We start from the raw sequence: 15,460 nt of genomic DNA on the forward strand, positions 1-15,460 counted from the left end.
TTGTGGCGCCGTGGTTTTCCATTGTCGTCCCTGGGCTCATCCCGCTTTTGCAAGTGCCCGGGTCGTTGGCGTTGTTGCTTTTATGAGCTAACCAGCTATCCTCTCCCGTGCAAAAGCGGGTCATTAATGCGGTCAGGGCCGCTATTGTTTTCGGCTTTTCTTGGCCGATGTGCCGAGCAAGCCACTCGTCTCGGACACCATGTTTAAAGGCTGCTAAGGCCTCGACCTCCGGACAGTCCACAATTTGGTTCTTCTTAAATAAGAACCTAGTCCAGAGCTGTCTGGCTGATTCACCGGGTAGCTGGACTATGTGGTTGAGGTCGTCAGCCTCCGGGGACCGAACATAAGTACCTTTGAAGTTGTCTAAAAAGGCGTACTCCAAGTCTTCCCAGCTCCCAATGGAGTTCTCTGGGAGGCTGTTTAACCAGTGTCGGGCTGACCCCTTTAAATTGAGGGGGAGATATTTAATGGCATGTAGATCGTCACCGCGGGCCATGTGAATGTGGAGAAGGAAATCTTCGATCCACACCGCGGGATCCGTCATGCCATCAAACAAGATTCTATGTTCACGGGTTTAAACCTTTCTGGGAATTGGTGTCACATGACTTCATCGGTGAAGCACATGGGGTGAGCGGCGCCTCTGTATCAGGCAATGTCTAGACGGAGCTCAGACTGGAATTGTGTTCGGCTGTCGAGCCTAGTTCCGTCGTGTTGATCACGCCGGGCCCGGTAGCCGTCGCCTCCTATTTGGGCACGCCCCCTTGATCCGTATATTGACCTGGATCTTTCGGCTCTATCGTCCAGGTCCCTATGCGGGTCGTATGTGTAGCCCGGGGGTGGTTCCCTCCTGCTTTGACGGCGAGGAGGTGTGGGTTTGTGTCCGTCATAGTTGGCCGATCTGTCGCGCCCTCGTGGTGGGCGGTCTAGTTTATCGTCGAATTCGGGGAGGAGTCGACGTTTAGGATAGATCTTTGGGCGTTCACGGTCCTTTTCTTCTGCGACGAGGACTTGAGTCCATCTATCATCGAGCGTTTTCCATTCGGCTTGGACATGTTGTTCCTTCTGCTTTAGGTTCCGCGCAGTTGCAAGGAGCTCTTGCTTGAGGCACTCCTGTTTGGCGGGGTCTTCGGGTATGATGAAGTCTTCGGTTTCAAAGGTGACTTCATCCCCGGAGGATGGGATGTAGAGGCTATCTTCCGAATCCTGATTTATGATAGGCTCCTCCGGGTTGACCTCTCCGTCCTCCCCATCATCCTGCTCTATGGCAGGTTCAATGGGGTCGGCATTATCCGTAGTGTCAGAATCTCCGATGCCGGTAGTACTGTCTTTCCCTCGCCGCTGACGGCGTTTCTGGCGACGACGCTTGCTCCTTTCCTCTACAGGACTGTCCTTAAAAGATCCTTTGGGTAGTCGCTCTTATCCTTGGGAGTGTCCACCATGTAAACATCGTAGGTGGGGGTGGCAGTCCACCTACCGGTGACCGGTGGGCGTAGATCTAAGTCTGCTTCGCCATCGGCGTCCATACCATCGATGTCTTTGGAGGAATAGCCCAATAGGTCGGTTAATTCTTCGACCGTAGCTACCATATGCACTAGTAGAAAACAGGGCTTTGGTCCAGGCCGGGTCAGCCCATTAGACCCGGTTCAGTCAAGAACCGGGACTAATGTGAGCATTTATCCCGGTTCGTGCGGCTAAGGCATTAGTCCCGGTCCACCTGGGCCCTTTAGTCCCGGTTCGTGCCACGAACCGGGACAAAAGGGTGCGATGCTCACTAGTCCCGGTTGGTGGCACCAACCGGTACTAAAGGTTAGACCTTTAGTACCGGTTGGTGCCACCAACCGGTACTAATGGGTTTTGAGGCATTAGTACCGGTTCATGGCACGAACCGGTACTAAAGGTCCCATTTTCAAACAACCCCCCCCCCCACCCCGTGGACCGCCTTTTCAGTTTTAGAAAAACAAAAGAAAATGATGGAAATGTCAATAAAATAAAATAAAATAAGTTTCCCATGTGATATGTGGTCTACTTGTTGGGAAAATTTACAAATATGAATTTCGACTTTATTTGCAAAATCTCTCTGGAATTTGTAAAATGGGCATAACTTTTGCATATGAACTCGGATTAAAAAGTTTTTTATATGAAAAATCATCTACTCGAACCCCGTTAAACATTTTCAAAATCCTCAAAAACCTAACAGAAAAAAGTTACGGGGCTTTTAAGATCTAGAGTGGAAAAAATCGAAAAAATTACTAGTCAAATCTGGTCAAACAATGGTCAAACTGTCGTCAAACAATGGTCAAACTAATTATTCTAGAATATTAGTGTTACTAAATAATTATTTCAGTTATTTTGAATATTGGTCAAATCTGGTCAAATTGTGGTCAAACTGTGGTCAAACAATGGTCAAACTAATTATTCAAGAAATATTAGTGTTACTAAATAATTATTGTTTTTTAAAACAATCGTTTCAAACTCAAACAGTGAAATGTGTCACTTCATGCTTAACCAAAATTCATGAAGGTTAGTAGGATTGACATCTTACTATTGTCAGGAAAACAACAAGTGCAGACTTGGAAACGAGAGAGAATAGAACCCGGAAGTTAAGCGTGCTCAGGCTGGGGGAGTGGGAGGATGGGTGACCGTTCGGGAAGTTAGATGATTTGGAATGATGAGGGGTGATTAGAGGATAAATTGAGCAGTGATGAGGGGTGGTGATTACACACTAAAGGTTAAAATAATTCAGAAATTTGAAAATCAAAAAAAAATTCAAAAAAAAATTCAAAAAAAATCATAAAATTTCCTTTAGTCCCGGTTGGTGTTACCAACCGGGACTAAAGGTGGAGCTCCACGTGGCCGCACCCTTTAGTCTCGGTTCGTGTATGAACCGGGACTAAAGGGGAGAGGCATTAGTACCGACCCTTTAGTCCCGGTTCGAAAACCGTGACTAAAGGGCCTTACCAACCGGGACAAAAGCCCCTTTTTCTACTAGTGATGGGTGGTGGGTGGGACGCAAAATTCCCTATATTCGGCCCCAAGTTCGGGGACATAGTTTGGAGGTAAAGCCTCCGTAATGGCAAGGGATCGCAAAAGATCCATGGCCTCGCTTAAGGGCGAGGGCCGGGCCGGAGCTCGGGGGTCTGCGGTGCTGGATGCGGCAGAAGTGATCGGATCCGCCCCGTAATCCGATGATTCCCAGAGCTGGGGGCTCTCGCCCGAGAGTGAGTTCGGCTCTCCAACAATCGGGGATATCCTGTCTAATTCCAGGCTAGCCGAACTCGCAAGGGCCTCCAGTTCTAAGACAAAAGGCACCGAGACTGATGAAGATCCAGCAGGCTTTAGGGCCTCGTATCCGGAGAAAGCAGCATGTCCGGGATTTAGATCCGAGACAGGGACGATGGTCAATTCCTGTGCGGCATCTGACGGTGAATCCGACAGGTCTTCCTCTTGTAGAATGAGGGCGGCCGGGGTTGAGAATCCTTCAAAGATCAAGTCTCCTCGGATGTTTGCGACGTAGTTTAAGCTACCGAAACTGATCTGACGACCAGGGGCGTAGCTGTCGATCAGCTCGAGGTGACCGGTTGCATCGGCGTGAAAGGTGAAGCCGCCGTAGACAAAGAGCTGCCCGGTGACGAAGACGTCTCCAAGGCCGGTGAAGTTGTTGATGATCGTGGGGGCCATCGAGCCCTGTCGTCGACAGCATAGGGGAGCTCTCAATGAAAGCACCAATGTCGGTGTCAAAACCGGTGATCTCGGGTAGGGAATCCCAAACTGTGCATCTAGGGTTAGATGGTAACAGGAAGCAAGGGACACAAGCTTTTACCCAGGTTCGGGCCCTCTTGATGGAGGTAAAACCCTACGTCCTGCTCTATTATATTGGATGTGAATAATGGTTACAAGAGTTGATCTACCACGAGATCGTAATGGCTAAACCCGAAAAGCTAGCCTATGAATAAATGATTGTTCTCCTAAAGACTACGCCCCCTCTAGTTTATGTAGGCACCAGGGCCTAGGGTTGATACAGAGTCGGCTTACAAAGAAGGAAAGTATTCGTCCATGCGATAAACTTGTCTTCCACGCTAAGAGGAGTCTCATCCAGATACGGGAACAGGTTTATTCCTTATGTACCATCCAAAGTAAAACAAAATTAAACAATAAAGTTTAAAAAATTAGGTAATTTACTGAACCTCTCCCACTATTAATCCTAAAAAAACTTGTAATTCTACTTCGTTAGTGGCAGACAGGCGTGTGTATTTAGCTTGTCAAGAATAACGAAGCCAAGTAGAATTATAGATTTACTGAAAGTTACTTCAGCACATATAAGAACAATATATCGAGAAAAAAGTATTAGGTAGCTAGTTCAATGGCTGTGAACATTCTTTCAGTTTAAAGGGACCATAGGAAATTTCCCCAATTTATTTATAAGTTGGATATTTAAAACCATCTTCCATTGACATTAACTGTTATGAGCAATGTACAACACATTTTTTTGCTCTGGATTAGGACAAAAACCAGGCTCAGCTCCTAGAAGACAACCTGCAAAGATGCCCATTAGAGTCCGCATGCATGTTTTGTGGATTTCCTTCGTGGGGCCTTATGTTGGATTGTTGGACAGACTTGATTGAGTTGTGTCAACACACCCAGCAAGAGGATGGTAGATCCAACTACTGGCTGGTCCGTCGGACCACCGAGCCTTGGAAGCAAGTAACAAGCGTGATATCATTGTGTAAATTAAATAATAGGACCTTTGTGGCATCACATTATTATGCCTGGCATAATGGGAGATTTGTTGATCTATATTGTTGTACAATCCATAATAAGCCGATGTGACACAGCAGTTAACAAAGAGAGGTCATATAAGTATCATGCTCTATTATTGTATCATGGCAAATAGTTTTGCTTTAAATATTTTAAAAATACATAAATATGATGATACTAGGATAGTAGTTTGTAATTTTATGCATTATGGTGTTAGTATCGTAAACTAGTACCCTATAAACTAAACTAACGCCTGATTTTTTTGTGCTATGACACCTTATCAAGTACCATGCCTACATGGCACCGAAATATGAGTTGCAACTAGACATATTTATATGATAATATCTAATTAATAAGGGAACCATTGTCTTGTAAACAAATTTGGACGTATGCTTATACAAAATACGTAAAAATCGAGTAGAAGGTCCTATTTTGATTCTATTGGCATTTTTTATGGAAAATCGATAAGGGCTAACGCCGACCACTTTTTTCGGGCTTAACTGATGGACGCGACAAATTTTAGTCATGGATTGGGAACATCGTTTATTACTTTTGTAGCATTCAAATTGTGACCAAGTATAATGGTAAGGTTTAAAAAATCATGTAATTCTTCTTTCTTAGTGGCTGTCATGCACCTGTATTTAGCTTGTCAATAATAATGAAGCCAACTAGAATTATTGATTTGCCAAAGCTTACTTCAGTACATATGTGAATTGTAGATCGAGAAAGAGGCATTAGGTAGTGCAGTGTCAATGAATATTCTTCAAATATAAAGGGAGCAACGCTATTTTAAATTTAATTTTAAGCATTATAGAAACTTTCCCCATTATATTTCCGACTTAGTTGTGTGAAACGAGCTGCCTTGGAAATTTAGTATTACGGGCAATGAACAGCACACAGCCAACAAATACGCCCAGTATAGTGCACATGCATTGCTTGATGACGGCCTTGATGTTTTCATGCAATGTATTATGTGCATCTTTCCTGGACCTCCTTCGTGTGGCCTTATGTTTGATTGCTTGACAGACTGGATTGAGTTCCATGGGCACGCCCATCTAGAGGATGCTACATCAAACTACCCGCTGGTCCGCTTGATCACCCAGCCTGGAAAGCAAGTAAAAAAGCATAAACTCATTGTGTAAATATAATAATGGGACCTTTGTGCCATCACATTATCATGCCTTGCACAACAAGAGATTAATTGATAAATAAGCCGATGTGGCACTACATTTAATAAAAAGAGGTCAAATCAGTATCATGCTCTAATATTGAATCATAGCACACAGGTCCAGAAAAAACTAATAGAAATAGACCATGTAAATAGCTTTGCATTGAGATTTTAGAGATAAATAAATATGAATGCACTAGGATAATAGTTTGTAATGTTGTGCATTATGGTGTTAGTATTGTAAACTAGTATTCTCTAAATTAAACCAACGCCTTATTTTTTATCCTATGACTACTTATCAAGTACTTTACCTTTATTGCACCAAAATAATAGTTGCAACTAGACATATATGATGATATCTTATTAATATTGGGACTAATGTCTTGTAATCAAATATCAATGTAGGATTACACAAAATACATAAACATCGCGTAGAAAGTCCTATTTTGATTCCATTATGTTCTATGTGCGAGAGCCATAAGAGATACCATTGACCACTTTTTTGCCGGCTTAACAGATGCTCACACGAAACTTAGTCATGCTTTGAGAACATGGATTATTCGTTTTGTACCATCCCAATTATAACCAATTTGAACAATAAGGTTTAAAAATTAGATACTCCTTCCTCAGTGGTTGGCATGCACCTGTATTTAGCTTGTCAAGAATAATGAAGAAAACTAGAATTATAGATTTACAAAAAATTACTTCAGCACATATAAGAACTGCAGATTGAGAAAGAGATATTAGGTACTTTAATGTATGTGAATATTCTTTGAATTTCAACGGAGTAATACTATTATCTTTAATTTCATTTTAATGATTATAGGAAAATTTACCATTTTATTTCTTACTTAGCAGTTCGAAACCACCTGCCTTGAATATTTACCATTATGGGCATGCCCAACACATTGAATTTTTACTTTAGGCCAGCAAAAAGACTAGGCTCAGCTCCTAGCACACAACCGACAGATATGCCCAGTAGAGTCCACATGCATGGTTTTATGGCAGCCTTGATGATTTCATAAACTATATTATATGCATGTCTTGTGGACCTCTATCGGGGGGCCTTATGTCTGCCTCCTGTACAGACTTGATATAGTTTTGTTGGAACGCTCATGAAGAGGATGTTGGATCCAACTACCGGCCGGTCCGCTTGACCACCAAGGCTTTGAAGCAAGTAACAAGTGTAATGTGATTGCGTAAATCTAATAATGGGACTTTTGTGGCGTCACATTCTTACGCCTCGCAAAATGCGAGATTCATCGATCTATATTACAGTACAATCGATAATAAGCCGATGTGGAACAACAACTAATAAACAGAGGTCATATCAGTATCATGCTCTATCATAGTATCATGGCACATGGATCTAGAAAAATAATAAAAATAGAGCTTGTCAACAACTCTGCATTGAAATTTTATATTTAAGTAAATATGATGATACTAGGATACTGTTTTGTAATGTTATGCATTATGGCGTTTGTATCGTAAACTAGTATCCTACAAATTAAACTACTGTATGATTTTTAGGCTATGACACCTTATAATGTACCATACCTATATGGTGCCAAAATATGAGTTGCAACTACACATAACTATCTGGTCATATCTAATTAATAATGGACCAATGTTTTGTAACCAAGCTTCGACCCAGGCTTATAAAAGATACAGAAATATCGCTTACAATGGCCTATTTTGAGTCCATTGGACGTTCTGTGCGGAAGAGCAGAGAGATAGCTGACCACTTTTCTGCCTGCTTAACAGATGGCCGCATGAAAGTTTAGTCGCGCATTGGGAAACAGTTTATTCCTTTTGTACCATCCAAAGTATAAACAAGTAGAATGATAAGGTTTACAAAATTAGGTAAAATAAATTCTTTAGTGGCTGGCATGCATAACTATTTAGCTTGTCAAAAATAATGAAACCAACTAGAATTATAGTTTTACCAAAAAAGTACTTCAGCACATAGATGAACTAATAATAGAGAAAATGGAATTAGGCAGTTGGCCATCAATATTCTTCGAATTCAAAGGCAGCAATACCATCTTCAATTTAAGTTAAGGAGGATAGGGAATTTCCAAATTTAATGCTAATTCAGGTGTTCAAAACTACCTGCCTGGGACATTTACCGTTATGGCCAATGGACAAACATTTTATTTTTCTCTTGGAAAGGAAACAGACCAGGCTCGGCTCCAAGTTAACATTTGCAGAGATTCCCATTAGAGTCTATATGCCTGGCAAATTCTCCCTAGCATCGCAAATAACCCGAAAAGAACGAACCACAGAAACAACACACGTCCTCCAGAGGTTTGGATCCCAACCAGCGGCGATTCCCCAACAAAACCAAACTTACATTCTATAGACGACCCTTTTTTTGCTGGAATTCTATACACGACCCTGACGGCTGCAAACAAAGACCACAGACGACTCCCAATGGGCAGCGAACACACCGTGGTAGAACACAGAACAAACAGCTAACAGAACCCGGATAAGACCAGACACAGCTAACGACCAAAACTCAGACAGGTCACAACAAAACAAGAAAAGGCAAACAACAGGAACAACGAAAAAAGCAATATATCCGGCCCACTCATAAGAAAAGGACAGCCCTCCCAACGAAGCACGGGCGCAATACATGGAACCCCAAAACATCGGTCGGAACCCCAAAACATCGGTCGGCACCAGAACGAAGCCTTCATGCAACACTTCTTCGAAAGCACCAGTACTTCATCTCCTTTGAAATAAGCTGACTGAAAAAACGTTCACGGTCAACAGTCGAGACAGAATCAGACAAAAATGGAGAAAGGATCAAGAGCAGGTACCCCGGGAGTGTGTTCGCTAAGTGATACTACCTCCGTCCTGGTTTATTAGTCCCCTTTGTAATTTGTGTTAAATTTTAACCAAAGATTTAACTGACAAAATGTTAGTGAATGTCAATAAAACTTTTATCTTTGGATTCGTATTTGAAAATAGTTTTCAATGATATAGTTTTTGATGACATGCATGAATATTTGGTTAATTAAATTTGTAGTCAAAATTTGGCACAGATTACCATGGGGATCAATAAACCAGGACGGAGGTAGTACGCCTTAAAGCACCGCAAAAGTCCATGAGTCAGGTATACAGAAAGACGATATGTGGAATAGCAGTTCGGCCAGCTGACCGAGTCGAACCATTTCAGGTACTCTCCCGCACAACTAAAAAAACCTGCAGTAGCACCGATGTCTCGGCCGCTCTGAATCACCACCGCACAAACACCTTAACGATCAAGTCATGAACTGATCCCCCGCACATAGAAAAACGTTAATGGCTCGCGCAGAGTAGCACGTAGTAAAATGGCGGATAGGATTAATTTTAATGCAGAGGCTGGAACAACCCCATTTCGGAAAAAAGGTATGGAATGGTACCATGGTGCTGTCATTCTACAAGACCACCGCGGCGCCGTCAAGCTATATGGGCGCAGCGCTGCCGCTTAGTGTACATATGCCGACTCAAACAAATCAAGACAAGTAACATAAAATGCAACCCCGGGAAAAACACCTCGCCCTTCCAGCGAGTCAAACGCATGTAGACACCCTGTGGATAAACGTTGCCGCAGAAACATGCTGACCATAAATTTCCAAAGGTGTGGCCACGTTTGTGGCCGAGCCCCGCTGATGAACATCGCCCACCTCCGTTCCACCACCGCGGCTACCAGACAGGGTTTTTTTTTTAGCAACGGCTACCAGACTGGCTATGCATGTGCCCTGAACGACCTCTTTATTGAAGCCTCCGCAGAACACCCTCACCGGCAAGCCTGGACGTGCAGCTCGGGCTTGCCCCCTTGGCCCGAGCTTGTCCTCGCTCGCACCGAGTTGTGCTCAGCCCGATAGCTTATTTAACCGAGCCGAGTCTCGGAACTGTCCAGCCCGTTTGGCCCAACAAATTGGTGTATTTTTTTACTTTTGTGAAATTAGGGAAAGGATAGGATTGGGCTGGGCTTTTTGTCACGATCCTAGCTCGTTGGGGATAGAGAGCGCAATTTCTCCTTACATACTTGAGTCAAAATTTTTACCCCTCAAAAAAAAACTTGAGTCAAGATTCAGCCGTCGCCATCCAGGGCAGAGCCCCCCATTGATGAACATTGCTACACAAACATGCATACCAAAATCTTCCCAGGGGCAAACAGATCCCACAAAACCCACCTCCCTTCCACCACCGCGGCTACCAAAGAAGGATGGATATGCGTGAGCCGTGACCGACCTCTTTATTAGAGCTTCCGCCAAACTCCGGCACCGGTAAGCCTGGACGTCGAGCTGGGCTTTCCCACATGGCACGAGCTTGTCCTCGTCCGCACCGAGTTGGGCTCAGCACCATAGCTTATCTAACAGAGCCGGTTAGTATTTATTGGACCGCGAAGAATCAAAATTGTGTGTTTTCCTATACTGAATTAATAGATTTACATAATCAAATTGCAAATTGCACAATGCTGAAACTCCTTCGCTTGCATTACCCATAGCATGGGGTTGGCTTCAATTGAGACAAAAATGTCACTGGTCAGCTCCTTAGCGTGACAATTAACACCACTTTCATATTACCTAAGAGATTAGATAAGGGAAGAAGGCAGGCAATTGATGAAAGCACTCCAGTCCAGTCGCCTCCGATCAGTGGCTTGTCAACCACCGGCCCAGGCTGGTCAATCTATAGGATTCCCATTCACTTAGACTTATTGGACAGACAGGTCAACCACATGACTGAGGGGATTAAGGTTCGTCTCGATTGCATCAATAAAACAAACCCCTATATATCCTTTTTTTTTGGTATATAAAGTTCCAGCCAATTCGAATAGCTTGTGATAGAGTCAATACTGTGATTACCCTGGAATTTCAGCTCACACTTTCGGAAAGCTCGATAGTATCGTATTCCGCTCGTATGCCATTCCTTGAACCCGAAATGGCAAGCGGCACGGGGAATTTCTTTCTTCTCTCCTATGTATCACCGATCTTGGGCCAAGCCAGTCTCGGCTCGGTCCAGCCCATTTGGCCCAACAAGTTGGTGTACTTTTTGTTTTTGTGAAAGGAGGGATAGGATAGGATTGGCCTAGAACCCATACAAAGAAAATAAATGTGCATGTTTGGTTATCTTCAGGCCACTTAGGCCCATTTGTAGTCTTGTACGTACTCAGATGGTATTTAGCTTTCGCTGTGATAGGAATCTTTGTAATGTACCCTTTGTATTCGTGGCTCACTGGAGTCCTGCTTGTATATATATGTTCTTTTGTGGTGGTTCCATCGTGAACTCGTGTAATGGCACTGCTTGGTGGGCGTGTATGTTTCTACGTGCACCTTGTGCTTGGTGGGCGTCTCTGGATCGTTATTATGCGGAGCTTAGCACCAAATGTTAAAGTCTGTATAGTACCGATCTTGGGGTGTTACGAGCACGGTGGATTATACCGCTTCAACGTCGTCGAGTTTCAGCGGCATGGTGCAGCTGGGTCTCGTCGGTGGAGGCGTGTCGATAGACGCACCCAAGGTTGTGGCTAGGGGTAAGACGGCGGTGACTACTTTTTCAGCGTGTGCATGAGGTTCTCGTCGAGAGTCTGCTATACTGGATGAGCGCTCCCGTTTCTCCTAGAGGGTGTCTCAGGGTATGCGAATGCTCCCGATGTCTAGGTGATGGTTTTTTGTGTGTTTTCAGGCATAAGGTCTTGCTGGCATGATTTTCACTCAATGTCGGGTTTGTACGTGTTGTGTGGTGGTTTCACGTTAGTTTGATGTATGCTCTTTGTCAGACGTTGATGAATAATCTAATAATGATTCTATTTGACATTATTTAAAATGGCTCTAAAAATAATTAGGCGCACTTAAGGTTCCTTTAAAGTGATATTGTAATGTACTGGTCGTCATGTTGATTATGACTTCACTTTTGCTACCTCTGTCCACCTCTGTCCCAGAATATAACGTTTTGATAGGATATTTTAGCCTACTAAAACATATTTTATTTTGGAATGGAGGTAGTATTTAATTGGCAACCAGCAGAAAAAACTTAGTCAATTAAATATGCTAGTTATGTAACTCTCAAGTGGGAACATAAATAAATTTCCTAGTTATTTGATGAGTATGGCTGTAACTCAATACACTAAATAACCAGGAAATTTATTCGACGAATCCATGAAGCATGTGACGTCAGCAAAGCATCTTGTTGTTGTTGTTGTTGTTGTTGTTGTTGTAGGCATAGGAGCTTGCGCGCCAGAGGAAGAGGGCAAAGCCGACAGCGTTAAGGCCAGCGAGCAAGCAGTAGAAGTAGTCAAGGTGAGCACGATTAAGGTTGTCCGCGAACCAGCTATCCCCGCCGGCGCTCCTGGTGATGCGGTCAATGAGGGAGATGAGGAAGACGCTGATGAAGTTGCCGATGCCCAAGACGCTGTAGTAGAGCGCCAGGCCCAAGCTGCGCTGCTCGTGTGGCATCTGGTCGTAGAAGAACTCCTGCATCCCGACTTCGGCGAACACGCTTGCCGTCGCCATCATCACATGCTGCGGCAGCAGCCACATCCAGCTCATTGGCACAGTGGCACCGGCAACATCCACTAGACCATGCTCGCGGGCCACCTTTAACCGCCGAGACTCCACAAGTGCCGCTGTTGACACCGCCGCAAGCGACATAGCTATGCCTGATCCCAAGCGTTGCAGCAACGTCAACCCCGATGGATTGGCCGTCATGGAGCGAAGCAATGGCACCAACACCCTGTCATAGAAAGGAACAAGCACAAGGATTGTTGCCGGGCCAAACAGCAGCAGGGCGGCAGACGGCAACTCTAGGCAGCCAATGATGTGACGGTCTAGGGTGCGACCTTGCTTGTTGAACAGCGTCATGATTTGCGCAAACACCATACCATAGGATAGGCACGCCGCCCAGATAGACAACAGGTGCAGCATGCTGTGCCCCTCCTCTACCTCCTTGGCTATAGCAGCCGCTTCTTCCTCCTGTCGGGTTTCCTTGACAAGCCAAGACACAATGCTCCGAGCAAGGAGCGTGACGGGGTTGTTGACGCCAGAGGTGGGCGTGTATAGGCGGTAGGTAGAGGTTCCAATGAGGAACACAATGGCGGCGCAGAGCACCGTGGTGCATAACATACCGTATCCAATTGCCCAACCAAAGGACTCCTGGATATATCCAACTCCACCGAGAGCCATGGTGGTACCAACGGCTAAGCAAAAGTACCACCAATTGAAGAAGGAGCTGCGGGCAGCATGCTCCCGAGGGTCGTTCGCGTCGAACTGATCCGCAGCGAAGGCCAGGGCACATGGATAGTCCGCGCCTTGCGCGAGGGCTATGAGGTAGAGAGAGGTGTAGAACAAGGCCACTTGTAATGAACAAGGATGGGAAGAGGAACCGTCGATTCCTTGGACGGGGAGCACGGATGCTAGAGTCATCATGCCATACCCCTGCACATTAATTAAGAAACAGTCCGTAAATATTCACTACTCAAGATTTATCATTCCAATAGAAAGATTTTCTCCGTCTATGCATAAAAAGGGCACCATCGATATCGTGTTGCCTGCAGGTCCCTCACTCTGAATAGGGGAAATGTTCGAGCAAATGAGCAAGAGAAAACACAGATGTTTGTTTCTAGGCCTTTTTCTTCTTTTATTCCATTTTCATGTATATATGTATGCAATGTTACATCAGATGAGCATGATCAACTCCCCGTAAAAAAAAGATGAGCATGATCAACAACTAATGAATCTACATTCTGACTAGATTAACTTGTAGCATGTCCTGCATTTACCAATCCAGATCATGAATGTCAACTCAGACTACAGTTTAAGATTTAGAACTATGCATGATATTGTAGAAACGAATTTCAGGAGTTGTGGTCCCACTCTAATCAACTGTTGCCGATGGAGCTAAAACTATAGACATTACCAGGACGTAGAGCGTGAAGGCGAGTATGATGGATCGGTAGCGCCCCAGCCAGGAGTCGGCTACGAAGGCTCCTAGCAGTGGCATGATGCTGGCCGTCCCAACCCAGGCGTTCACGGCCATTGCCGCCGCGGCGTTAGAATGGCCTAAAGGCCCTGTTAGGAACATGATGAGGTTGGCCTGCACGCCGTAGAAGGCGAAACCGCTAGCGACCTCCAGCACTGCATCCATGGTGCAGATCAATTAGTTATAGACGTATATACTACCTAGAATATATAACTGGAACATACCGACGACGAAGAGGGCCGAGCGCCAGCCGCCAGATGTGCTGCGGTACACCGGGCGGCCGCGGTAGTCGGAGACGCCGGCGAGTGGCGACTCATCCGTACCAGGAAGAAACGGGACCTTCGTATCCTCCATTGGTATCTTGTTCGACCTCTCGGTGTTCACTTCTCGCTTGCAGAGATTAAAGGTCCTCTCTTAAATGGGACACGAAAAAAAAACACGCACATGCTAGCCAGCTCATCTGCTGCAGACGTTATAACTAGATCTGGCCGTAGTGTAACGATGAGTATCATATACAAGTATCATGCATACGATACTAGCATATGATACTATTTTTATAATGCATGGTATCATGAGTTAGTATCTTAACTTGCCTTATTAATTATCATGCATGAAATAAATTAGTACATCATTTAATATGATACAGTATCATGATATGATACCAGGGCTGGACGCACAAGCGAGCTTTTTGGCTCGGCCCGAAACACACTCCAGCTCGGCCCGACTCAGCTCGGCCCGGCATAGAAAAAGGTCGAGCCGAGCTGCAAATTTCGCCCCGTTCAGCGACCGAGTCAAGCCTGTTTCTGCTCGGTCCAGCTCGGTGGCTCGTTTCAAAGCCCAGTGAGTTTTTTTTATGGAGATTTGCAGCCTAGTGTAATGACACGAGCAGCCCAAGCCCACTGAAGCACCCCGACTACACAAGTGACTCAAAAAAAACCATAGCGAGTGCGTACACAGGACGCCGGCCTCCTCGTCTGCTATAGGATTTGTTTCTCCGCCGCCGCGCCGCCTCTCTGGTCATGACCTGACCGTCGTCCTCCTCGCCGTGCACAACGCTGAAAGACTCCCTCTTGACAACATCGGCGGACGCGCCGCATCGGACGACGCCGTTCGTCGCTCCCGTGGTTCCTCGCCAACCGTGCCGCCGCCCCAAGTGTCCGCCGCCCTGAGCATGAGCACACTGCATCAGCGCCGGCGGCGCGCATGCATTCAAACTGTACACAACACACCGGCGGCTAGCACGTGGACAACACGCATGCACTGGCACTAATTGACGCAGGCAAGCACGCACACTGCATCCGCGTCCATGGATACAGCAGGGCACACACAAGCCACTCGGGCGGGACCGTGCCACAGCCAAGACGAGCCGAGCCTCCAAAAGCAGGCTCGTTCATCCAGCGAGCCGAGCCGAGCTTGGCTCGCTCATGGCGAGCCAAAGGCAGGCTCGGAGCAAACTCGGCTCAGCTCGGCTCGTGTCCAGCCCTATATGATACCACATCCTCATTTTTTTCATTTAATTGCGTGACACATCATTAAAAAAGTCTAGGTGACATGCATGATACCGTTTAT

The 15,460-nt window shown here is 45.3% G+C and overlaps 1 protein-coding gene across 1 annotated transcript; it reads right to left on the reverse strand.

Annotated features, from left to right (window-relative positions):
- Nucleotides 1–11,902: 11,902 nt before the first annotated feature.
- Nucleotides 11,903–14,289, reverse strand: LOC125549465 (protein NRT1/ PTR FAMILY 5.10-like). The gene is made up of 3 exons (XM_048712873.1): nt 14,116–14,289; nt 13,829–14,046; nt 11,903–13,347 (listed from the first exon to the last, which is right to left on the reverse strand). Exons 1-3 carry the CDS (start codon nt 14,243–14,245, stop codon nt 12,088–12,090), a joined length of 1,608 nt encoding a protein of 535 aa, XP_048568830.1. The 5' UTR covers nt 14,246–14,289; the 3' UTR covers nt 11,903–12,087.
- Between the last annotated feature and the right edge of the window lie 1,171 nt (nt 14,290–15,460).

The sequence above is a fragment of the Triticum urartu genome, chromosome 3 (assembly GCF_003073215.2).
Source record: "Triticum urartu cultivar G1812 chromosome 3, Tu2.1, whole genome shotgun sequence".
NCBI lineage: Eukaryota > Viridiplantae > Streptophyta > Magnoliopsida > Poales > Poaceae > Triticum > Triticum urartu.

What these genes read in the sequence shown, in the direction of transcription:
- LOC125549465 (XM_048712873.1), bottom strand. Translation starts at nt 14,245, where the DNA reads ATGGAGGATACGAAGGTCCCGTTTCTTCCTGGTACGGATGAGTCGCCA. An exon ending in CTCGGCCCTCTTCGTCGTCG is followed by an intron (nt 14,047 to 14,115) that starts GTATGTTCCAGT and finishes CCATGGATGCAG; the next exon opens with TGCTGGAGGTCGCTAGCGGT. An exon ending in CCTTCACGCTCTACGTCCTG is followed by an intron (nt 13,348 to 13,828) that starts GTAATGTCTATA and finishes ATTAATGTGCAG; the next exon opens with GGGTATGGCATGATGACTCT.